This window comes from Fulmarus glacialis, unplaced genomic scaffold (assembly GCF_000690835.1).
Source record: "Fulmarus glacialis isolate BGI_N327 unplaced genomic scaffold, ASM69083v1 scaffold3229, whole genome shotgun sequence".
In the NCBI taxonomy this organism is placed as follows: domain Eukaryota; kingdom Metazoa; phylum Chordata; class Aves; order Procellariiformes; family Procellariidae; genus Fulmarus; species Fulmarus glacialis.
The window spans coordinates 178228-205536 of record NW_009231269.1 but is presented as its reverse complement, the minus strand read 5'-3'; the positions used below and the strand labels follow the sequence as shown (position 1 = coordinate 205536).

At 35.1% G+C, this 27309-nt stretch overlaps 1 protein-coding gene across 1 annotated transcript in view; it reads left to right on the top strand.

The window, feature by feature from the left end:
• The window catches only part of LOC104081657 (protocadherin-11 X-linked-like), an 87320-nt gene that overhangs the window by 48335 nt on the left and 11676 nt on the right, over window positions 1–27309 (top strand). Inside the window, exon 2 of the mRNA XM_009584490.1 lies at window positions 1077–1660. Coding sequence (XP_009582785.1) covers window positions 1121–1660 — 540 coding nt within the window. The 5' untranslated portion in view covers window positions 1077–1120. The remainder of the gene's footprint in view (window positions 1–1076; window positions 1661–27309) is intronic.

Genomic DNA, 27309 nt, shown 5'->3' with positions numbered 1-27309 from the left:
GTATAATCGTAAAGCCAGAAAATGCTTTACAGTTAAATTATGCTGATGTGGAAAGATACACCTTGCAGATCTAGTTGGAATGTTCTTTGTCTGTTACTTACTCCCAATCAGAAGAAGGTTGCAGAGTTGAAATGGAATAGCAATATTAAGTGTTCCTAATCTGTTTCACTGCAAAGTCAAATGTTTTAATTTAAATTACCCTGAAAGTGGTACTGCTGAAAGGCAGTAACTAACGGGTGAAGACAATTACTGGCTTTAGTAGTAGTTTCAGCCACTGCAACTTGATCTGCAGGACTAAATCAATCTATGCCATGACAGGGAGAATAAAATCAGAAAAGGCAGGAAAAAAATTACATTTCTACCTGCACGATGAAAAGAATGTAGATGAGTTAGTACAGGTGTATTTGAAACAGATGCTAAGCTGGTAGGAGCTAAAATTTCATTAACTAAAAAAAATCATTTTAGATGGAACTCTTGAACATCTACCTTACAGAAGTGCTATCCTAGATTATCCTAAATTTTGGAAGGGCAATGTTGTGCAAAGATTAGGCAAAGCACTATATTCTATACATGGAGTTCAATAGTGTGTTTTTCTCTAAAAGTTGTCGGCGGTAGGTACATAGATATCTGTACGTAACTATAAGTCATCCAATTCTACTTCCTTCTTTCTTGAGGTTGTTAACAATTTTGAGAGGACAATATATTGTTATTCAGAAACTAGATTGAAAAGTACAAAATTTTCTTTTCTTCAGCCCAGAACAAATCTGTGTCTCGCTTCAGAGGTTTTGGTATCTCAGATATCTCAGAGCTGATATATGAGCAGACATCACCAGATTTAAAATTATACGAAATTTCTTACAGTTCGTTCTCCATTTTTAAGTAAAAAAAATTGTGCAAGAAATTTTATACATTTTATGAAGGATTGTTAAGTCAAATATCGCTTTACTAATAGAGTTTTCAAGCAGTTGACGTTATTTGCTGTAGGAAAGGCACTCCTTTCATGTCTCCATCACTTTAAGAACACAGTATTCTGTAAATTTTTAAGAATTTTTCTTTCTTTCTTTTCCTTTTTCCAGCTACTTTTGGTGTTCTACACAAATACTCATTGGTCATTCTGGAGATGGACTTGCTGTCTGGAACCTACCTCTTGGCAGTCTTATTAGCCTGTATTGTATTTCAATCTGGCGCACAGGAGAAGAATTATACCGTGCGGGAAGAACTGCCTGAAAATGTCCTCATTGGCAATTTGCTCAAGGACCTCAACCTAACGCTGGACCCAGATTTGCCCCTTTCCTCACCACTACAGTTCAAGCTTGTGTATAAGACTGGGGATGTACCATTAGTACGGGTGGAGGAGAACACTGGTGAGATATTCACAACTGCAAACCGCATAGACCGAGAGAAGCTGTGCTCTGGCATCTTTAGTGAGAATCGCTGCTTTTATGAGGTGGAGGTTGCTGTTTTGCCTGATGAAGTTTTCAGACTGGTCAAGATCAGATTCCTAATTGAGGATATAAATGACAATGCCCCCCTCTTCCCCTCAACAGTTATTAACATCTCTATCCCTGAAAACACAGCAATTAATTCTCGCTATTCTGTCCCATCTGCCATCGATCCGGACATTGGTGTGAATGGTATTCAACATTATGAACTCCTTAAGGTGGGTTTCTTCCGTTCTTCTATGTTACTGTGTGTTACTGTCTTCCAACAAATGTTGCCAGTCCTCATCAACCCAATAAAAATATGAAGCTGTGTACCACAGTAGTGGTACACTGTGGATACCTATCTTGAAATGTTAATCTATACCTCTGAGTGCATTCTAGTGCGTCATATCTTCACTTTGTGGGAAGCTGTTTATGTATGTGTATGTCCATCTGTGTAACAGTATGATGAAACATGCATGTCTTCATGAACTCTTCACCAGCATTTAAAGTGTTTGTACGCTTTGGCTAACAGTCTTCTTAGACCATTAAAGACGTGTTCTTATTACCACCAACATGACAGCGCCAAGTACAACAATATTTTGCATTGGGTTTATGTCTCCCTCTTGCATGACTGCTAGATTTGAGCCATAGAACTTAGCCCAGAAGCTTATGTGATGTGATGCTGATCTCTATACTGATGAGCTATTCCAGAATGAAAAAGAGCTCATTTGTCAAAGCAGCTTTGTAATGTTTGGGTGGGCATAATGTCTGGGCTGGAGAAAGGCCAAGATGTGCATGAATGCAAGGATAGCAGTGTCAATGGCCTTGTAAGAGCAGATATTTCATATTCTTGCTTCTTTTACCCTTTCTAGCAAATGACAGGAGAAATGCAATTAAGGAACAAAAGAATAACAAGTAAACGTGTGCAAAGAGTCTGTGATTGCTAAATAAAGGATTACTTTCATTTAAGTTTACTTTAGAGAGTTTAGAACAAGAAAGGAGCTTATCCTAAAAATGTTGGGTTATTATGTGGGAAGCTGAAAATGTCTTCACTTCCCTTGATTTGGAATAGGGAACTATTGGATAGTTTGCTCAGCAACCAACCTGACACCCTCGTTACTGACTGGAAAAATATATAGGCCCATATATTGCTTGGTAGCCTAGTGTAGCCTAGGAATTTAAAACTTTTCAAGAACTTACTGCAAAGTTTGAGGTCTTTGTAGTAAGGTTTTTGAAACTTTTAAATTCCTAGTTTATATTGAGAGCAGACAGATCTATATTTGTGGGTTGTTTTTTTTTAGATAGCTAACCAGAGCGTCCAGTAGGATGCAGTTGTCTTTGGCATTTTAAATGAGAATCTGGGGAATGAATAACAGCATATTAAATAAATAACAGTAGGAGTAGAAAATAATAAAAAAGCCAGGGCTACAGACAAAATGTGGCAAAATAATACATGGTCTGAATAGAGAAACGTTAGTTAATATATCTGAGAGAAATGTGCTGTTATGCTAGGAAAAGAAAAAAAATTGAAAACAGCAAAATCGGGAGTCCCTGGGTTTGAGTGAGCAACAGTTCAGATCACCACAATAGCAGTCTTGTTTTGTGAGTTTATTTTTGGACTGTGTGTTCAGAAACAGTGTAACAGATCAGCAGAATGATAGCATATTTGTATCACACAAGTGGGAGCTCATCTAAAATACAAGCTACAGCTCTGTACCAAAAGTAGTGTAGGGTGTAAGACCTTGTCTAAACATCTAATGTGAGATGAGATGGTCTGCCAGAGAGGCAGGTTTCACTGAGAGATATGCAAATAACGTAAAAAAAAAAAAAAAGGTATTTGAGTTAGGGAAAAAAAAAGAAATAGAAAGAAAACCAGTTACATTTTTATTCAAGTGTCTCTGAAAAACTGCTTTTGCCACATAAGGGGGGGAAAAAAGGTGATGTGGATGAACACACACTGGTATGAACTGAAAGCTCTGAATTCTTGTGCTAGATGTGCCGCAACCAAAATAATTTCTAAAATCACAGCCCTATAGACAGATCTCCTAAATGAATTAATTGCATTTTTCTCTTGCATGCCTGTTGGTCAGGTACTTTTTGAGTTATAGATCCACTGCCTTTAAATAAGCCAGCAATTTCATATACCTTGGAAAGTATCTGTAAAACCAAGAAGCGGTTTATGACAGCCGGACACTATTTGGAATAGTAATGTCCAGATGTTATTCCATTGGTAGTTTTTACAATGTTAATACCAAAAGTGATCATATAAGAAGAGGGAGGAAAAAGTAGTAGAAATGAAGGATTCTGGTGAGCAGGCAGGGAATGTAGCATATACAAAGATCCATCTGTCACTGGGGAAGAATAGGGAGATGAAAAAGGAAGGGAAGAGTGATGGTGCCTGAGAATTCTTTCCTGAGTAACAGTGAAATACTAGGAGGGAGGATGACAGGCACATGAGGATGATGTTGCTTGCCTTTTCTCCCAAAACGCTGTTCTCATGTGCGTTATCTTATGCTGTTTTTTGGGGTATGCTCTGAAGATACTAATGTTTTCTGGCTTGTGATGTGTGTTGACCTTCTCCATCCTTTTATAACCAGCAAACAGAAAAGTGGGGAGACTGCAGCATGTGAAACTGTCTTGCCTTCTGAATAGGATGAGTCTAGCAGGGCTGATATGACAGTGTTGTGGGGAATTTTGAGAAGCACCAGATATGAAGATGATGGACAGGGCAGCATACTTGGAGGATGGCAGAGGAGTAGGAGAGGATAAGATATGCAAGTCACTTCGTAGAAGCACAAAGGCTGATACTTTAGAATGCGTGCAGCAATAGAGTGAAGTAAGTTGCTCTGTATTTTAGAGAAAGTAATAATAGCAAACTGACAGCAAAAAGCTGTGCAATGAAAAGAAAGTTCTTCAGTTACATTTAACTTTTTTAAAAAGTTTAGCTAAAATATGCTTATTGTCTGTGTGAAGCCAGGCCTATTTTGCCAGAAGATAAAGAGATTTTTGCCATAACAATTTTTGAGAAAGAATAAACTTCTCACTACAAACCCAGCTTAATAGTTTCTAGGTCTGTAACACATTTTCAGTAACTTTGTATCTCACTGGGAAGGTAACTTTCATGTGTCACAATATTTCCTCGCTTTGTTACACTTACCTTACTGCCCCTCTCAAAGTGTGGGAAAGAGGTTGCGTGTAATTGTTGTATTCAGTTTCTTTTGCAAAGTAGATAATTAATGATAAAATCTTTTAACTATATCGGAGACTTTAATGTTATTTTAATCTGCCATCTCTTTCTAAAAATCCTTTTCAAATAGAAGAAAACAAAACATTGTAAAAAAGGTATTCTTGTATTTTGGGTTCAGCATTACTTGGAAGTTTCGTTAGAGCACTTTAATTAAACACACAAATTAGCATTCAGGTATTTTTTGCCTGCCTGCATTTTCTCAAAATGTACCTCAGTTAAAAAAAAAAAAAATTATATGTACCTGATCCATGGTACTGCAACTTCAAAACTTTCCAGGTGTCTGTGATTCAACTATACACTGTCTGAAATGCATGAACTCTAAAAAGACAACAGATTTACGTAACCTCTGCATTTCTTATTGTAAGACTTGCTTAGGAGTTATGTGGAGGACAAGTTCTAGGAGATGTTCTATGAAAACCAGTGTTTTTATTTTTTTCTTTTTTTTAAAGGAAGATCCAAACATGTCTTTTGAATAGCTTTTCAGTTGCACTTATTGTTTCCTTATTTAGAAAATGACTTGCAACAATTTGCAAAGAAATAAAAAGATCGTGTTTCTCTGCTGAAATGCCTGAAGCTGACCATGGGTAGGATGACATTAAGGGTTCAAATGGCAAATGGTAAACAGTGTTTACTATGAAAAAGGCTGAGGAGGGAGAACTTATTTAGATGTGATTTAAAAATTAAAGAAAAAACACTTAGAATGAGAAATGGCTCGAAGTCTAGATTGGACAGAAAGATGGCATAACACTCGTAGTAGGAGGTGATAGAAGGGGCAGCTAAGACAGATAGTGAAGTACTTCAGACAAAGAAATGGCCAGATGGGAAAACAATGATTTTTATCTCAGTTGAGATAACTACTTAAAGTATAAACTGGGAATGATAGGGAAAAAGAGAGACAGGCATTCATAAACAGAAGTGATAGGTTAAAACAGCAGGATGCAAGAGCAAATTTTAATTTGAAATGTTAATAAGCAGTGATTTTTGATTAAGGATGAATCTACAAAAACTAATGTTCTGGTTTAACCCCGGTAGGCAGCTAAGCCTACAGGTCTTTGTTCGCCTCTTCAGGGCGTTCACATTGCTTACATACTGATGTGAAATGTGCATTGTGTCTGGCAATACCACCACAGTGTTAAAAATACTTACATGCTGTTGTTGATTACACTATTTCAGTACACTTATATTTGAGTTCAAGGGAAGCTAATATTCAGTATAACCTGATTAATACCCTTAGAAATTACAGGTGTCACAGGCCTCTGCTTTGACTATGGAGACTTTAGTGTGAAGCATTTCCATGTTCTTTTAGATGTTAAAAAGGGGAGCTGTTTCAGAGCAGCTTTTGAATAGAATTCCAGCTCGGAGCACTGTAATGGAGAGTCACGTTCGTACTTCCAAAAGGATTCATATAAGTGCATGTTTTAAATTAAATTCTTTTTATTGATTACTTAGCATTTCTTGTCAACTAGTATACCTATATACACTAGATGTTGCATAGGCACAACAACACCCAGTTAGGAGTGGACTAGAGTGAAAGCATAACTCTGCTCTTACAGGAGCACAGCATTTTCTTCTGTGAGCTAATTCTGTGCGCTAATAGGTTGCTGCTCTCATCTCTCACAGTTTGGGGGGAAATTAGATTGGTGTTACTGTTATAGTTCCATTACTTTTTCTTATTACAATAATTTTCCTGTATTTACTTATCATCAGAAGCAGCTGGTGCATTCCTTCTAGTATAATATAATAATCTTTTTGTAGCTGTCAGTTCATACCTCTGTAATCTGACAAAATAGATTCTTACTCAGTCTCACAACACGTCAGTCTTGCCTCTGATGAGGAGAGTTACCTCTTGCTACTGTAAATCATCTCTTGTGATGTCTTTCAATAGAAGCTTTCCCCTTCTTTCTGATACAGTTTATCAATTCCATGGCCTGTGGAAGATGGAGATCGCAAATCTTCATCAGATTTCAAGCCTGCTTTTACAATTAGGTTATTTCTGAGCCTCACACTAGTTCTGGATCAAGTAACTAATGTCACTATGAAAATCGAGAATGGAAAGAGATGTGTTTTATGTAAAATGAAACCTAGGAAGGTAGTTAAATCAAAATTATAGAGTGAGACTAGATTTGTAGTTAAATCAGAAAATGAAGTCATTGTTAATAATCATGTCGTAAGCAGTGATACAAATTTGATAGTCAAAAGCACCAACAGTAGAGGAGGACAAACAAAAGTTTTCTATGGCCTGTTTGTGTTTTAATGTTACACCAATGCTAAATGAGTGGTTCAGTACACAGGTAGAAAAGAAGGAAGCACAGTTAATGTCCCTGCAAACTTGGTGCACAGTGACACAGACTTATATTTTCTTAACACAGGTGTTCACCAGATAGTCTTCACTGTCCCAAGCATCAGCTGCTTGAACCTCTCATTTCTGTCCTTTGTTATGCTTTCATTTCTTTAAATGGAAGCTGAAGCAGCAACCCTCACTTTTACTTTCAAACCATGTTTGAATGAGGAAGCGTCTCAGATAATTATACTGAAATTAATGTGGATGATTCTTCTATGTAGGCTTCACCAGCATGAGAGGACAATGAAGTGTTCTATTGACCCTTTAAGTAGGTCACAGAAAGCCTAGGGTGGTTGTTATCAACATCTGCCTTCTGTGAAAAAACTTCCAAGATAGAGCTTTTTCTACATGTAAACTGACATTTATTAATATTGTCAGGTCTTACTGAATATTGCAGTTAGACACTAATAAGATTAGGTAAATTCCAACTTCATTACTCTCCCGTTATCAAAAATCCTTTGTAAATTTATGGTAACCCACCAGTACCAGAGTATTTTTGCACTTTCTAATTTCTTTTTTATTAGCAACCCTGTCTAGTAATTGTGTAAGGGACATATGGCTGAATTGTGAAAGGTGGCTATTCAAGATCCCTAGAATTTTCATTTTGCAAACTTACATATACTCAGGAAAATACATGGTTCAGATAGGAAATTTCTTGGCTTCCTGATAACAACAATAATTTTTCAGTATTCCTTTCATGTCATTGGAGAAAGGCTAATTGGTTAGTGATATTTCAAGATTCACAGACACTAAAACAAAAATCGATTACATGCATATTGATGTCCCAGGTAACAATAGTACTTAGGTATTTGAACGTAAAACTGAGAAATGATGGTTTTGTTAAAACAAATTCTAGATCTGACAGTGCTTATATATAAGGTAAAAATAAGACGTATGTTAAAAAAGCATTTGAGGGTTGTACAAATTCTAGATCTGACAGTGCTTATATACAAGGTAAAAATAAGATGTATGTTAAAAAAGCATTTGAGGGTTGGTGTTTTTTTTTTTTTTCCCCCCCCCCCCCCCCAACTGACATATAGCTTAGACTGAGATTTTGAGTTTCTGCTTGGATGGGGGGGTGGCTTGTTTTTCTTGCTTCACAGTCCCTTGATTGAATTATCTTAGGGATTTCATTCAGCATAACTTTGCAGGACAGGTTAACTTCCGTCTTCATTGTAACGGTTCATATGGATTATATTTCATATATTTGCAGAGGAGTACTGTGTCTTCTTTTCCATTTCATGTACCAGTATAGGTGGGGAAGTAATAGATTTAGGGAGTTCAAAAATAGATTTTAGGAATTTTTTTGCTCTGGAGTTGCACTCCAGTCAAGCTCTAAGGTCACCCTCTAGTACCTGTAATTTAATTAATATGGAGAGTTGGACATGTTGTCTTTCTAAGGTAACTTTTAGCTGCCCTTTAGAAGAGAGAGGTTTTCTCGGACAGGCAGGCTGTCTTTTGTATGATGCGGAGTACGTTTTTTCTTAAGTCCACAGTGGCAGTGGGGAATAGGTCAGAACTGAAACATCTTTCCCGTTCTGCTCCTGCTAGAAGGTCAATGTATTTGTTTAATGTTATAACATAGCTTCATTTTTTTCACGTGGGTGGTTCTCTCTCCTTGTCTTTTCTACTGAGATGTGGATAATTACTGTCTGAAGTCACAAGAATTTCAGCAGTCCCTTGAAAATTTGTGAATACTGTTTGTTGAGATGGCCAACTTCAAGTAGATACTCGTAGAACTTATTTTATTTCCTTTAATATACATTTATAGAGAATGAAGTGCTGTTGCAGATTTCTGTTACATCTTGATGCACCTAACTTCCTAGTAATTTAGGATTTTTTATTCTGTTTGTTTTATTCTACTCAGGAAGTAGTCATGTGCTGCACAACAGGGCTAGATTTGAAAGTTAAATCTTTAGCTATAGGGAAGTTCAGGTGTTTGTAAAAAGGCTCAATTCTTTAAAAGATTGAGCCTCACAGAGGGTAAAACTGTTCACAAATACATAACGCCTCCTGACGATTATGTGGTTTAGTTAACGTTGCCCTTAGTACCTTTGTGTGGAGTTTCAGATCCTGATTCTCTGAAGCTCTGATTGGGGAAACCTGAGGTCAGTTGGTTTCAGGTGAAGTAATAACTTTGATACAACAGTTTGAGAGTTAACTTCATAAGTAAGTGTCCTTTACTCTAGAAATGAGTTCTTGAAAAGTAAGTATATTTTCAGAAATTAATGATTTTCCTTTCACTCAGGCTTTTGTCTGATAGGTACAATTAGGCCTGATAATAGCTTTGTTTCTGAACTTGTTTCATGCAACAATCCCCTCCCCCCCGTGCATTTCTGTCTTGTTTTCACATGTATACTAACGTAACTTACCCTGCACAACTTTTATTTACCCCAGTACCTTCCATGAAAGAAACCTGTAGTGAACCTATCCAATAAAGATTTAGGTGTGCACAGCAAGTGTTTGATAAATGCTTTAATGAGCACATTAAATAACTTAGGACAGGATATATTTAGGTAACCCCTTATGTTGCTCTTGAGGGAAGAGAGGGGAAAATCTGTTAGTATTGCAAATTGTAAAAGACCTTAATGTTAAATAAATCCTAATATCAAAGATGCGCAGAATTTTCTTGTTACCAGTTTCCTTATGATACAAAAGATACATTGGAGTAATGAGAAAGAGTTCAAATAGAATGGAATAGAGAGTTTACCCAGCTTTCAGTTTAGGTGAAAAGTAATTGGCTCCCTACCATAATTCCTTTTGTCTAGGTCAGGTAGTTCTGAGTTCGTGGATAACATGACATGAGCTGAAATAAGCTATAAAATGAGATACAGAAACCTGAGGGATGCTTTTGAGTGCTAAGTGATATCCTAAAATCTTGAAAAGCTCCCCTGCAATATATGAGAGGGAGAAATAACTTTCATTTTGATCTTGTTTTCTGTTAGTAATTACAGGAGAACTTGGAAGATGGACTGAGGGAGAGAGAAATTATAAATATTTATAGGTAGAATTCTTATCCCTTACATTTGTCATTATCTTTGGACACCTAGTGAAATATACATGCTTCTCACTCTTTTTCCAATTACTTAACTTTAGGAACATAAGGAATTAAAAAAAAAAAAAAATCTCTTCACTTTACATAGCTCCCTTACCTCAAAATCTTTTTACATCATCTTTGCATCATAAGACTATTTTCATTATTTTATGATGTAGTTCAACATCCACCTTCTTACAAAGCCCTCCCCATTTACCCATTTTTCTTACTATCCGAAATATCGAAGTATATAATCCTTATGAGAAGGTTTTGTAGTAGAATAAAAATACTGCTTGGTAGTAATTTGTCTAGGGAGATCGGGACAGACAAGTGGTAATCTATGAACATTGTTTTGAAAAAGTCACTGGGTCTGTTTTTTAAAGGGGAAAATATCTGATTTGCGTTCTTAGAGCTGTGAATTAGCGTCTCTAAGTGGATAAAACTCTACTACTGACTGCTGGTAGTGAGTCAAGAGTCAAGGCAATTGCTTCTTGTTGGTAGATACAAGGCTCCTTTAGGGTGGTTTATGGCATTATTACTGTAAAACTGTCAGGTTCCATTATTCTGACATCCCGTTGGGGGATTGTCTGAAGACTGGAGGAGAAAGTCTTGCTTCCAGGCATGGTGTAAGTTCAGTGAGTTAGGATGAGGGACAAGCTGGTGTATCTTTTTGCATTCAAGGCTCTGATTTTCACACTAGCTGTCATGAAACAATAATATATAACTTAGCATGTCTCTGTGTGGGAAGGATGATAGACTCAAGCTGGAAGGCACAAATCTGTCAAATGGAGATCTTCACTTCATCTATCTTATATGAATATTATCTTTTGCTGATGTCCAGACATATCAGTATGATAGTTAACACAGATGTGGTGATGCTTTCTGACCATAATAGGCTAAGGATTTGTTTACGTAGTCCTCTTGAAATCAAGTATATAGACAACACTTAGAAATTAATATTTTCCCAAAATACATTGAGTAAAAACTTCAGTTTCATTTATATGGAAAGATATCGCCAGTTACACAATCTATAATGCTCTCAACAGTAAACCACAATAAAAGCAGTAACAAAAACCCCATGTATCTCAATAAAAATTATAGTTTGGTTTGCATATATGCATGATATTGGAACTGCAAATATGCAATGTCAAGCAAAGTTACAAAAAATGTGTGGTATTCTTAAGCAGTTACATTGGAGTATCCTCATGTGAATGGTGAATTTTTATGTTTACTATACAATGGCAATGTAATGCACCTCTGAGGAAAATTTATAGAAAAATACCGTGTTCAAAATCAGTTAATTCGTATTTCATGTTCAAGTGACTTTACCAAACTTGACTTAATTTTGTTTTTTTATGAATAGTCTTAAAATCTTTACAGGTTGTCAAAATTTCTAATGTTGACTACAGGTGTAAAACGTATGGCAGAAATAGCGTTTTCCATATGTCATTTGTGTGTTACAAGTTTTAAAGTAAGCTCACTCATTAACTGAACTTTCTGAAGGTCTTTGAAGTTTTCACATAAGCAACAGTATACTGAAAACTTCTTTTTGCCCTTTTCTGTACGTTTAGATGCGGGTGATGGTTACCTGGATGACAGGTTTTTTTTCTTTTCATGTGCTTATTTGGTTTAGGATAGCTATATCTTATGAGCTACTTGGAGGAAAGAAACAAATCAGTGTTACAAGCTCAAAATAAGTCTGGCTTAAGCGAATTTGAGACTTGTGAGCGTTTATAAAGCCTGTGAACATAGACAGTCAAGAATATTTCAAAAAGCACTGAAGGGTCGTTGAAGATGAGATTTTTTTTTTCCACCAGTTAGTTGCAAAAAATTATTGGCTAAACATTTTATAAGTGCAGACAAACAATAAAATTCTCTAGGAAGATCTCTCTGAAAGTTAAAACTAAAGCCATGATTGAGTTTTACTGGTCACTCGATCAAGACTTCATTCGATTTCAGTAGAAGCTGCTTTGAGTCTTTAACTTTTCCTTGTGTTATGCTTGCCATGAAATCCTTCTCAGTTTCAGAGGGTAAGAAACTATTATTTTTATTTGATTTGGCTTTCTCTATTTTTGGCTTTCTACAAGATGCAAGCAGGAAGACAACAGTTTTAATTGGATATCAGTACAGAGTATGCTGTTGTTAGTTGCATGTAGATTTCTTGTGTATGTCAGTACTTGGAAAATTAATTTGAGTTAGGATAGCAGAAATGTGCACTGTGTCTCAACATATTTCACACTCTTCCTGGGGCATATATTTAAAAATACATGTAAGTAAAAAATTCTAAATTGAAATTTTAATTTCTATGGCTATCATTAGCTTTCCTCATGACAATCTAACATTGAAATTCAGTCTTGGAAAAATCAGTACCTTCACAGTCTGAAATGAAACAAACTTGTCAGTGCTTTTAAGGAGTAAATGCTTTTATCAATTATCAAAGCAACTCCTGATCATTGTTTAACCCATATATACAGTTTTTAAAATCAGAAAAGAGTTGAAAACTGTATATAGAAATGAACGCCAAATTTGCCACTGAAGTACTCAGGTGAAGAGGACAACATCACTGCGTGCTTTCCTCAAGTATTAAGATGCTCTTGATGCCTTACAGTGTAATGAAAAGCACAAGCATAGAGAAGAGGGAGGAATTCAGCAGATCTCTGCTGACTTGATGATGATTTTCAGGCAACTTGCAAAAATTTCAGCGGCCTCAGATTTCTTCACATGTTCCCGTTTGCAGTTGTTTTTTTACTTCCCTAACCTGTGTGTTGTTCCAAAAAGATAGCAGTTGTTCGCTCACTTGTAATTGTGGAGCTTTACCACAATAAGTTGTTCGCAATGTTTTAGAATGGTAACAGATTTATGTTGTGCCACAATGAGTTACTGTGTTTTTCACTGGTAAGTCTGGGAATCCACACCCAGTCATCAGCTGCCATTTCATAAATGTCTGTCTGTCTTTCCTATTGCATTTACTAGTAGGTTCTTAAACAGCTAACTGCTTAATACATCATTCCTGGAGTAGTATTTATAACTGTTTCATTTTTAGCTGTTTGTTGTTGTTTTTTTTTTTTTTTTTGGAGCTACCAAATACAGCTAGCAGGACACAACACTGATCTTGCAGCCGTCCAACGAGTGGTGTATAAGCCTGTTCTTGACTCTCTGATAAGTCACCTAATTTCTTTGTGTCTCTCTTTCCTGTGCTGCTGAAAATTCATCTGTCCTACCTGCTTTGCATAAATTGGGGCCCCCCAAAATACTTAGGGATCAAATATGGCCTCCAGGTTTGTGACTGTTATATTTCCCCAGATCTGATAGGTGAGAACAGTGCTAACAAATTACCTCTTCTGGGAACTTTTTCTCAGATGCAGTAGAAGAAAAAATCGTGGCTTAGAGTATATATATAATATATATTTAGCAATTTTATTTATGGGACATCTTTTATTCTGGCAGATTGCTAACAGTGCACTTAGGACAAATTATACTGCACCCATAATCTTTACTACTGTCTCAAAATCTACAATATTTTAAAGACTTCATATTTTGTATGTCACAAAGGAAAGAGGTAGGAGCCTTTTCAAAATACCCTGACAGTTTACTGCCATTGTGCAGGTACATTATTTTTACATATTCAGTGTCAGTACCTATGAATAAAGATGTTTCGCTTTGGCGCCCCTATTTTATCTTTAAAGAATGACCTGACATAGGTTTCTGAATTTCAGACCATTTATTTATTAATTATGCTAGTGAAACTGACTTTGGTTTTCCACGTCATATAGTAATCACCACCAATGTATCCAACAAGATTTTTAATTTTTTGGTAATTTTCTTAGTTAAAAAGTTTGTCATTAAACTCGTTTATTACTAAATAAGAACCTTATTACTAAAGGCAGCAAGAGCTATTACCATTCAAGCATGAAACGTTACATTTAAAGACCATTATTTTTTTGACCAAGTGTTAAAAAAATTATCGCAAGTTCTAGAAGAAAATTAACTAATGGTATTCTGTATTGCTGCATGGATTGTAAAAGTTCTTTAGATCCATAGTAATTCTAGTTTCAGAATAATTTTGTGAGGATTTTTTTTTTCTGCTTCTTTTAGTTATTGTAATGGATGCAGCAATACAAATTTTACTTGTATGTTGGATGGCTATCATGAGAAACCTTGAATTATGTTTCCAGCACACTGCATGCAAATACTAAAATTATTCCAATTATTATTATTAAAAATTCCAAGTTATTTACTACTATATTCAAAATGTTTAGTAAAGAAAAGAAAAAATAAAGGCATATGATAATACTCAAAAAGCTTTCAGATTTTTCTTTTGTCCAACTCATTTTTCTATGACCTCTGGTTTTGGGAGGGATGAAGATTTCCAGTGTTTAAGATAAATTTTGAAAATAGGAGAGGTAGTTTCAGTTTTTCGTGGTTTTAGTTGTCATAAAATACACAATTAAAATATTAAAGAAGCTTTTACAATAATAATGTGTTCTTGATTTTAATTTTGCTTTTAACTTTCTAATATTGGATGATAGTGATAGAGATTTAAATAATCCTAGCTGGTTTTCCCCCAAATACACTGTATGTAATATTTTTCTTCCTTTCAAGAGGAAGTATAGGGAGGAGAAAAAGGTAAATCCAAAATTATATTCTTTTAGCTATCAAAGAATACATTTAAATCGAGTGTCAATCATGGATCGTGTCACTTGACTGCATTAGTATGGTTATTTTTATTCCTGAAAGAAAGGTTTATTACAAAGTAATTTATGTTCCCTAGCCCAGAAGTATAATTGGTCTGAACACTGAAGTCCTGTAGAGCTTTTGAAGCTGGGACATGTAGCAAAGAGCATTTCAGACAATTTTAAAGAAACAAAAAGAAACATTGGTAAAAGGAATGAATTCTGAGTCATCAGCTGTCAGTATTGAAATACATTTTTCTCACATTGTGCTATAATTGCTGGCTCTATTAATGTGATGTGTATTATTGCTTTGGTTATTGCTGATGTTCCAAAGTCAAATAATTGTAATTTTTTCTCTTCGCTTTATCAAGCAAATTGACATTTTCTGGTTGGTTTTTTTTTTCCTTTTCTTTTTCATTTGAGTCAGGATGTTCCTCTGTGCTTTTCAGAATGGGATATTACGGCTTTTTCACTTCGAGATTACTTCTTCCTCTTCATTTTAACCCCAGCCATATAATTTTCATCCTCATTTCCATTAGGGACTTTTCAAACCTATTTGTTGTAACACATTTAAAGGTATAAACAAAGTAGCAGCCTCTGTTTTGTTCCCCACCCTGTTTCCCATGTAACCTCAAAAATAGTATTCTGGCAATTACATGTTAGTATTTTCCATTGGTGAATTGACCTTTGTATGGAAAGCCAACACGAAGTGTGAATACCATAATTTGAAAGTCAGTCTTACAAATAGACCATAAAAGATTGATAGAACTTTCCTGCTTCCCATCAGTGTTGCAGACCTTTTATTGCTTCACATAAATGAAATATTCATCCAAGATGAATATCCAAGATACTTGCTATGCTCGTAAAACATCAGAACATGAATCAATTCCTTGAAGTTTACGGATTACCTAGTTCTCGGTAAGATTTTACATTAATTTTATGGTTTTTAACTTCTGAAGTAGTCCAGTAGTTGTCTCTTGCTCATAAAAATTGTCATTTTAATAATTTTTTTAAACCTTCAACTACCAACATCATCCAGAGTTCTTGGCAATTAAGTTAAACGCCTAACTGGACCTTTGACGAAGTTAAAGAAAAAAAATTGTTAGTGTGTGTTTTGATATCTGCTTCTGATGTTTTTATTTTTTTTATTTTTCAGATTTTGAAGTGCATTGTGTTAAGACTTTATGACCTTTGCTGTACACCTTCACATATGAAGCTTAGCTGGACTTTCGTCTTTTCAGTCTTTCCTTGTCTCTGTTTTTAAAGTCTCTAATAGTTACTTCTGCCAGCCCAGTTGTTTCTGCTAAGTACTAAACAATGACAGCAATAGAATCTATTTTGTTTCTGTGGTGGTTTTTGCTTTCGAGGTTGCTTGTGAGGGTGGGGTCCTAGAAGGCAAAAGTGTGTGCATTTCAATCATAATAAAGGGAAAAATAAACTTAAAAAATTGTTCAAAGAGTCTGAATAAAAAAATAGAAAGGACACAAACCATTCCAATGGTCTTTCTTCTAGTATTGTGGTATATGGATGGCAGGATGATTATTTATGATGTTTATGACTTCTATAAAAGATCAGTTTTATCATCATTCTTTCTACTAACTTTTGGAGAGAATAAATGAGCAATCTGAATAAAAGTTTTTTGTTATTTAGAGCAGTGCTGTATGAGAAATAGTATATCTTCTTTCAAATTGCCTAGGCAGTTTTCTAAAAGGGTACAATTGACTTGAAATCCTGTTCTCATTCTGTAATGGTATCTGAACCAGTATTATTTGTGCTTTCATGTTGTTTTCTGTACTCTGATTATGTGATCTTTGAGGGTCACTGAACTGTGAGATTCGGGTCATTGTGGTTTTGTTACTGGCCTGCAGAGTAGTTGTGAATGAGTCACTCCTGCATTCTGTGCCTCAGTTTCCTTATAGCTAAGTGATGCAAATGGTATTGACTTGATCTGAGAATGGCCTTGCTGGATGAAAATGAGTTTCATCTCCTCTTGCATCCTGTCTTGATATCAGATACTTAAGAGAGATTATATGAACAGCACAAGCATATTTTCCCAAGCTATTCCTGAGCTTCCACCAATTTGAGGCTCACAGATTTCTTGTCCAGAAGTGGTGGTTCTGATATCCTTATCTGGATTTTTTTCATACGTGCAATTTCTCCAGTTGAGTTTTGAACCTATTTTGTAAAAGTTGTGAATTGTAAAATTTGAGCATTCGGAATACGAGCGAAGTCATGCGACAAGCACTTATTTTAGCTTCTGTTTACATCAGTCCACTGGTGACATTCTTATACTATGAAAACAGCCCTGTATTTGAAATGTGTTTTGGATACAGTGATGAAGGAATTAAACTTTATTATTTTACTTAAAAATGTATATAGTTTTTCATAGGAGAAGATCAGAAACTGTGCAAATACATTTTTCACAAATAAGCATGCCCGTTGTATTAGGTTAAGTAGAAATAAAATTAATTTGGTTAATATTTGAAATCTATATATGCTTGAGCTAAGATGAGAAGTAAAGGCCAGAGATATAAGCAGAATTTATTTCCAGTGACAGAAAACTTTGTACTACGCAAGGAATAAGGTTTTCTCCTAAGTTTTCCTATGTTAAGGAACTGGAAGAACAGTCAAGGCTCTTTAAGAAGTGAATTTACCTTTGTGGAATTGAAACCTGGGGGTTTTAGATGCTTCCATATTAATGATTAGCTTTGATAATAACTTCAAAATTATTTGATGTATGAGCGTATCATTCAATGTTCCATTTGGTTGAAAATCTCACTGCCAGGCTTGAAACCTTTCACAAGTAATGTGCGTGTGGGGAGGTTGTGTGTGTGTAGAAATCGTATCTAGCATTCATAGGGCTAGAAGAAACAGTTAAAACCACCAGTCTCCTCATTGCTGTTGTAATGTTCAGATAATATTAGAAGAGTTCTTATAAACAGGAGTGAAGTCTTTCAGAAACTATTTTGAATATTGGTTTGAAGTTTGACTACATATTTGCCGCAGCATAGCATATGTTACAGGCTACTGAGTTTCATGAGCAGGGTGACAAAGAAAATTGCTTTTTGTTACTCTCTAACAAAGACCTGACTAATTTGACAGTTATGCACAGTGGATTCCCCCCCCCCTCATATTTTTTGTTTTTCCTTTGTATACTAGTGGGTGGAACAAGTTTATTCATCAGAAAACGTTTTAAGGTAGTAACTTACATTGTGATGATCAGGAATTTCTGACATGGTTTGCATTTGAAATATTCCGTATCACTATAAATCAGAAGATACAAGCTCATACTATAGTGCTGTGTGCTACCTGGCTCTGAAATCACTGAAAACTAAAGAGATATGTTAATATGCGTATTACTGTGGAATCATTAGTTGGCTTTTCCTTCTGGGCAGCTGTTGGAACTAATCAGATTGTGCCTGAGAGCATAATAAGGAAAAACTTTAATAATGCTTACCCCTCTTGGAAGCTCTGTCATTTCAGCTGTCATATACTTACTTTCACTAATTTAGTCTAGGTTTGCTGTTTTGTTCAAAGCCATAATGCTGAATTTCAAAACAGATTTCATTTAATTTTACATTTTACAATGGGTTCTTCCACATATATCCGCAGTAGGCCTCTTCTTATGGTAACAGTAAAGTTAATTGAGGGTGGAAGTAAGAGGTTTGGCTCTATAGGTAGAATGCATACAAATTTAGCCACTAGTTTTATAGTGTCACCTTAGGATTTTGAGATAGTGCTCTAAATTTTGAATCCATGTAACTACTGAAAACTGTTTTGTTGCAATGAGCAGTCCTGCAGATTTCTATGAGCAAATGGACTCAATCCGTTCTTGGAGAGTACTTGTTTTGTCTTATTTCAGTATCTGTGAATTTTATGTCTAATGAAAGATGTAGTAGTTAGTAGAATGTCCTAGGCATGTTTTAAAAATAGTAATGTGCCTAACAAATTTTGAATTCAAAATCAACTGTTCATTTAACTTACTGCTTCATAAACGCAAGAAATTGAATTGTTTGTAGCGTAATACCTTAATATGCAAGAATCCTAACAATGCATTAAACCCTTTAAAATAAAGAAATAGAAATTAAGTAAGAGTGAAAATCAAGGTGTAGGCTAAGTCTTTGTGTCTAAGTTAAAAAATGTTTGAGGAGTGTTCAAGTTAAATTGTTTGAGGCGTGTTTTGTTTTTCATGCTGACGGTTGGTTTCCCATTTGGTGGAGTAAGTTAAGATGTTTTTGCTGGATTTTAGGTTGATTTATTTTAATAGTTTTGGTTTGGTGTTCGGTTGTTTACATCATATTTTTAGAATATGAAGGCTAAACTTCGCATTGAATTATTCAGAGCATGTTATCATCCCCAGAGGGTGCTTTCTTATGACCATTTTCCTAATTCTAATCTGTATGTGGCCAAGAGGTGCTGTCTTTGTTAGCAAGTGTCTCAAAGCAAGATTAATGGTATGGGTGTTGTGAAGGCTCTTTAACCTGAGGTTATTATCATAGTGGAGTAGTTATGAGGAATCTAGGGAAAGTTCTCAGTTCTTGTTTGCCACGCTGACACCTTGGTGGTTGAAATCACGTTGGTTGCCCAAAAGCTGTTGATATTTTCCACTAAGGAAGAGGCCGCAGGTCCAATTTCTATGTGCATATTACGAAATTTTATTGTACCACAAGCAGTATGCGTACTGTTACTTGGAAACATCTGTTTTAGAACAGTGATTGAATTAACTTCAGGAAAGAACTTTGAGTGGATCTAGACCCTGGAAAGCTTGTTTTTTCTCTGACTTGGATTACACGAGTCATTACTAGGCAGAAATGGCTTTAACTAGTTTTGCTTAATTTGCTTTTTCTGGAATAGTATAGTTTGTGTGAGGTCAGTCATATTGCTAAATAACACTTCAGCTATTTTGTTTATTCTGGTGTTAGCTTTCCTGTGGCAATACACCCCATCATTCACTTAACTACTAAGATTAACCACTCTGTGCAGTTTTTCCCATGAATTATGGGAGAGCTTGTCTCAATCTCAGAGAATAGATAGTTCACAATTTATGGGAGGATACACGTTACCTGGTGGGACTAATCTATATCTTTGCAACAGGAGATGGATATTATATTTACCTTCTGAAGGTGGTGTTCTTCATGCATAAATGTTGGCCTATTGTATTCTGTGGTTCTATGGTTTTTTTTCATGTTTTTTCCTGTTGGAGGAAAACCCCTTGCCCATTAGCCAAAATTTATAGCATATATTCAAGACTGAACTGCTACTAGAGAATATAATCAGTGAACAAAAACTGAGCAGAAAAGCTGGAATGGAATGATGAGTGTTTGGTGTTTCCCCTGTAAACGTTCCATTCTAATATTCTTAATTTTATTTTGTTTCTTGCAAATCAATTGTATCAATTTCATCACTGATTTTAAGTCTGAGAAATAGCACAAGTGTATTCAATTAGAGTAAAATTCGAAATTTATTTTCGGTTTTAGGAAGGAATGTATTCTTGAGTATAACTACTTACAAAAGTGTGTATCAAATATGCTTTTATGCTTTGTGATCCCAAACAACTCACAGGGAAGCTGTTTTTAGGAATATAACTTGTTAATTAGAAAGTCATGACAGTTTATAGACTAGAACTTTCAATACACACAGGTAGCATGTGGTTTCTTTTCAAAATTGACTTTCAGAGTCAAGTTACTTCCTTACAGTAAGGAAATGTTTCTTCCTTTTTACCTTGCTTTTGTTCTACTGATTCAGATAAATAGGAGTCAGTAATACTGGAGGAGGAAGACAAGTTGTCTTCCTGATAAATCCAGCACCAGAAAATACATTTTTGGTTTATCCCCTACATTCCCTGATCAACATGGTGAAGAGACTTTTATTTAATGAGTTTTAAAATTCAGTCTCTCTGGAACTATTTCTAGTACTTACTGTCACTCTGTACGTCTTCTCAGAAACTCTCTCTGATTTATTACTCTGAAATTGCAGTATTATTTATTATTTCCAATGTGTAGTGAAGTGGCATCTTGCACTTACATACGTCACATACTTTTACAGTTTAATATGGTAGTTCCACTGTTATTTTCTCAGAATAATACAAAAAGGATAAGTTTTCATTATTTGGAAAAGCATAGCTTTTCAAAAGCGAAAATGATCCTGTGGTAGTTAAATGTCCCACACAAACTTGCTGCTCTTTTGAGTTTTACAAAACCCTGCAAAGAGCGGAGGTCTTGAGAAGGGCTTACTGTCATGTTCATTTCAGCAGTATTTGCGACAGGCCTACAATTCCTAAAGCCTGTTTGTGAAAGATGGGGGAAGTCTACTCAAAATGAGAGAAGTGAACTCTGTTATATTAGGTTTTCTCTCATTCTGTTATATTTTTGCCCACATGCATTTTTAATTTTCTGCATTGAGGCTGTGTATTTTTTAATGTCAAAATTCATAAAGCAGTGATACATGCACATTAAAGTATGGTCTCTGCATGTGAAAGAACGTCCTTGTGATGTAAATCCAGAGAACATGTTATCTTACTAATTTATTTTCTTTGTGGTTTTGGATGGTAGGATCCCTGAAGAGAAGGGGGGGGTGTGTGTGGGATACTTATGGCATTCAGATGAAAGCTTTGTCAACGTTTTTTCCTCAAAGTGTAAACAGAAGGGGAAGATACAGTGGTTTTGCTCATAGCTGAACTTAGTTTAAAAGGGCCTCAGACCAAATAAGATAATCTTGCTAAATAACTTCTTGGAAAAACTACAGCATCAGAGGTTAGGATATGGATTTGTCTTAATGAAGATGCCATATATTTAAAGAAATCATGCTCCTTAGCTGAATTTTTTGTGTGTGTGTGTAGGAAGGAATGAGGTAATAACAATACATTAATTTAATGAACGTTGGTTGCAAATATATGTACTCTTTTTTAACAAAGGACAAAGGCTTTCTGTCTATTTTAGGGTTTTTTTCCATTTGTCATGAGCCAAATCCGTATGTGTCCATCACTCCCAGTTCCAACTGAAATTACTGGAAGCTGAGGATACTGGACAGTCTCTGCTTTAGGGTAAAGGAATTTTCAGAAATGTCCCAGTTGTTTCTATTTTCTTGTATATAAGTGGCTGTCAGTTTTAATCTCCTGCCTGAAAGTACTGGTCTGGTTATAGAGCAGGTAGTGAATAGGAGGGCATTACAGGTTCACACTGCTCCAACACCCAGTCAGCATTCATCTGAGAGCTCTGAAATGTGCGATTAGGAGCCTAAGATACCTTGTTTGGCTGTCGAAGCAAAATGAGGTTGTGATTTAGGAGCTGTTCTGAACAGCAATACAGAACTGTTAGCTGTTACCTCTAAAAGCACAGTGATGCATTAGAGAATTACCTCACTAAAACATGTACTCATTTATTTCTCTTTTTTAGAGATACTCGGTTCTGTTCCCGTTGCTGTTCTCAACTAGGAAATTGAGCAAATATGTAATAGTCACACATATAACGCAAATACCAAAATTCACTTGTTGAATATATTGTTGCCTAATATAAATCCTAATTTTTTTCTTCATTATATGTCTATAGCGTGCCTCCAAAGACAGAGAACATACTGAAGGATAAGTCAGGTATCTGGAGCTTTATCTAGCTGTGGAAACATGGCAATTCAGACCAAAGCTCAAACATATTTAATACCTTAATCTTAACACCTTCAGGTGTGTTGAAAATGTAGTTTCCTGTTCAATAGGATGTCTGTGAATATTTCTGAACAACTATAATGGAGGAGATAAAGAGGGGAGGTTAGTTCCCTAATTGCCTTACCTGCAGCTATTGACCTTTCTTCTTTTGGGAAGAGTGTCTCTAAATGAAAGAACTTTTGTTTAAAGTTTAAAATTCTAAAGTTTAGTTTCTAAAGTTTAAAGTTCTAAGTTTAGTTTAAAACATGATTGGTAATTCAGGAGTGGCTGGCTCTTTCAGACAAGCTACAAACCTTGGACAACTGGTAAAATGTTTTTGTACTTCAATTTTGCATCTTTAGATAGTGGTACAACTATTTATATAGCAGGAGTATTGTGAAGATAAATTCCTTAAAGTTTTGTGATGCAGCTGCATATTTTGCTGAAATATATAATTGTACGTCTACAGTACATTGTGCAAGACTATTCAAGCGACAGCTCAGTTCCTGCTGCTCCTTTTTTGTAAGCAATTATCTTGGTAATTTTGTATCATGTTAATGCAGCAATGTGGACACACCATTACTCCTACCCTAGTTTGTAGACGTATGTGAAGTGAATTTTTATTAAAAGAAAAATTTTGTTTTGTTGTTTTGTTTTGGGTTTTGTTTCGGTTTTTTTAATTGTAATCCATGGTTCAAAAGAGAAGTTAGATTTCATTAAAAAAAAAAAGTTGAAACAGCATTTCACAGACAGAAGATGTAATATGGGAAGAGAGTTACTCCTGAAACCTGGTGCGGTCTTGAAAATGTTAAGTGTGTGTATTACTACTTTCCAGCTCTCCATGTTCTCTCCCTTGTAAAGCTTGTAGATTAAAAATATTAACACATTTTAGGTATGGAATTTCAGGCCTGCTTTAAGGGTAGACTGGAGAAATTAGGGCAGCAAAAAAGTAAATATATTAAAAATGTAGTATTCACTGTCTCTAATTGATTTTCCTTAATGGAGGTGAACATGATCTAATAAATATGTTCTGAGAATTGGATGCCAAGAATTGAGGAGGATGGAGACATACTCTATCTTAGAAAAAATTACCTATCTATCTTATATCTGTTATCTTAGAAAATAAAGTTGACAATGTTCAGAATATGACAAGATTGAAAGGAACTCTTTCAGAAAGGAACAAATCGTCTGAAAGGATTAAGGAGGCTCAAGCGATGTAATTGTTAGAACTGTTTCAGTCTTTTTATAGTAACATTAAAATCAGATTTCCCAGGAAGTAATTTCGTGTTTAGGTATACCTCCTAACCTTTTTTTTATCTTCTTCAGAAAATCAGTATTAAATGCATTGATTGTCTGCTTCTTCATTCCATATTATACTTTTTACTGTTCTTTCCAGCATGAAATGGTTCATTATTATCCTTATGTTCTATTGATCCCATCTAAAGCATTTTGCTTTCTGCCTACTTCATAGGACGAGTGAGATTTTGTGTGTGGTTGTATATATGGAGAGGAAGTCTTTGGCAGTGCTTTACATTTATAGAAGCTCTTTTATAATTGGAGGTGGAAAAATAGCAAGTTATGATATAGACATTGCTAATAAATGATGTCCTTGACTTTTATGTAGGGATAGAGCTAATTAGGATTCTGAATGCACAAAATTCACTTTAGGTTCATGCACGACTGGAAGCTTCCAAGTCCTACTTTTACTGTGGATTTGAACCTCTAAGTTCAGTTTACTTAGAGCTAAGCTTTGCCTTGCTTCAAATGCAACCATGTGAAACAGTGTGTGATACTGACAGAAAACCGTAAAGTGAACAAAACTCATAGGAATCTTGGCCTACAAATTAAAAGTCTGTAGTTGTTTTGACAAAAAGCTAGTGTTTCAAATATGTAAGCAACTTTGCATCTGCTGAGTTTAGCATTATAAAAATTTCTTACCTTTGTAATTTTATTTTCTCCTTTGAGGTACTGTCACTCAGTTCATAAGGTAACTGTTGGTGTTAACAACGCATATTTCAGATAACTTTGGATTGTAAGCTGTGTGATGTGATGAGGGGAGTGACTGTGCAGCCTTTAAACAGGACAGCTGTCCAACAAATTTTAATCTTCTAGAATGCACACCGTGTAAATAATAGCGGAGAAGGGACCTTTATTAGAGCTACAACACTTACGATATTATAGATCTGAGTGTACTAATATGGACCTATTATAGAAACTTACATCCTATTATTGCCTATCATGTAGAATATTTTGTGTTTAAGGCTTTAGCTTGGCTTTGGGAACTCACATTTTCACATCCAAAGTATCATCTTTGAAAGAAAATTGCATTTTCAGCTTTTATTAAAAATGCTGTCCACTGTATAACTGTTGTCCAGTTTTCTGCATTAGGAATTGAAATTGTGCTACTATACTCTTTTCTTTGCTAATATAACACTACAGTTATAGAGCAATTCCATATGTCTTGACAAAAACAGACAAGGAAGGTGTCTGGGACCTATCTTGTAATTTTGCAGGAGACCTGCAAAGGTTTTCTGTGTTGCTACATCTGAAATAACTAGCAGTTAGCAGACATGCATTATTTTCTGGACTTTCTGAAAAGATTTTAGGACACAAGATTGCATTTCAGCCAAAGGTTTTATTATTAAGTAATTACTTTAATGAATTATTGAATTACTTTCTAATGGGAAGCTGATCTTTTTATCTATTTTTCCTTCCTTTTTTGCTTTTTTTCTCTTTCTAACACTTTGTTTATTTTATTTCCCAATATTGCTGTATTTGGCCTGCTAGAATTCAGTCACTCTAAATCTGCTTATTTTAGATTTCAGGCAGAGTAAGATTTTTAGAAATAATAAAACTAGCTGATTTTAAGAGGATTGTTGACATGTAATAACTAAGTGTGCACTTCTAGCTTGTTGCAATATTAATTGAAATGAGTTACTGTAGAACATTAGTAAAAGTTTATTATATGCATGTTGTCTAGCCCTTAACTTTTGTTTAAGATTCAGTTGAACTGAAGGCATACATCCTATGTGTTTGTCATTTACAGTGCATGAAGGTAAGTATTGATAATAGGGCAAAGTTGTAGACAAAACAATGAGCTGTCTTTGTTCATGTGTCTTTCTCTAAAGTTCAGAATACTCTTCTTGAATGAAGATGAGGACAGTGTTGATCTATTCTTTGTCAGTTAACAATGTATAGTTATTATATACAATTATATGATTATAATATTTTAAGAAATAATCACTAATAGATTGTCTTAATTTCAGAGTATTTTGTATCACAAGCAGTCATTTTATATGGTTATTTAGCACAATATTCTTTCCCTTCCCTATTTCTTTGAGAAATTACTACATTCTGTCAAGTTACTGGTCTGCAAGTATAAGTTCATAAGATGTTATGAACACAACAGACCATGCTGCTGTTATGAGCATTAACCAGAAGCTGGTCTTTTTTCCCATTCCTCTCAACAATGAAGCCCACATTACAATTTGTGGCCTGAAAGAACATTCATTACAATGTCCAGGTGGTCAATACCCCATGGATTTAACAAAACACTGTGGTGAGATACTGTGGTACTGCAATATGTATGTCTAGAGGCAAGTTATGTGCAGACTTTAGGTGCACTTTGTCACACGCAGTCCTGTCCATAACACTAGAAGCTCTTCTAACTTATCACATTAAGTGTCCATGTGTCATTGATTATGTATTTATTAATCTACGTAAATGTTACAATTTTTTAAAAACTCTCTAATTTTTTATTTACATGACAGCCCAAAACAGCTCCGAAAAGGACATTTGGATCCATTACAAACGATCAGGTAAATATACGGTAGGGAGTGTTCAACAAGAATACCAGTTTCATTATTTCAGAGACTACTGTGTCTGAATTCATGAAAAGGATGTTGTGAAAATTGAATAAGATAAGAGTTGCTTATTGTCCTGATAAAGAATCCTGTGATCAGGGCCAGAGTCTCTTAAAGCTAATCCTGGCTCTGAGATGGGCATAACCTTGTTTTGCCTCAAATAGTTAGGTTACATTGCTTAAACTGTCTTTTTAGATTTAAAAAGTCAACCTTTTTTATTTCACACTCCCATCCTTCTGTAGGGGTGGAGATGATAATGTAGTAGATTATTTTTACCAGTCAGTCATTTTAATGGTGAAAGGTACTATATAAATGTTAATTCTCTATTATGCTTTTCCTATGGACTCATACTCTTCCTGGTGTGAAGATCACTGGGATAATGTGGTGACTGAGGTACAGTTCAGTCAAAATAACGATCTGACCCTAATGGAAACTTTCACTTCACTGAGGCTTTAATGATGATAAAGCCATTTACTTCAACATTAAGAATTTAATCCTGAAGGTTTTTCTTCATGTTTCTCTCAGGATTTTTAACTCTCAATTTCTTTGCTCATAAGGGAGAAAATTAGATATTTATAATCTTAAAAATATATTTCTTGAATGTTTCATCATTTTTTGGAGTATTTAGAATGGAAGAACTGTCCATTATTAGAAAATGCATTTGTTAAAATGCAGCATAATGTCACATCTAGCCTTATCCCTTAAAGAATGTGAAATAGGCTTCCTTGAATTAGGAGACAGTATAATTTTCTGTAACTCTCTTTTTTTTGGTGGTTTAAAAAGATGTATAAACTTGTAATGAATAGCAAGAAATACTCTTGGATAATATTTTTCCATGGAAAATTACTCAAGTGTTAATTATTAACTTGGAAGAGATCTTTGCATTCTTTTCTGTTTCTCCAATAGTTTATTGCTAGTGATGGGGAACTGAAGCTCTATATTTTATGTCAATCTTGTATGCTATAATGAAAAATATCTTTCTCATACTTGATACTTAAAGAAAAGCAGAAATGGGTATGCATATGTATAGCTGCATGTATTCAAAGTCTATATGAAGTGTTTGTTGTAGTTGTGGGATCTAATGACAGAAT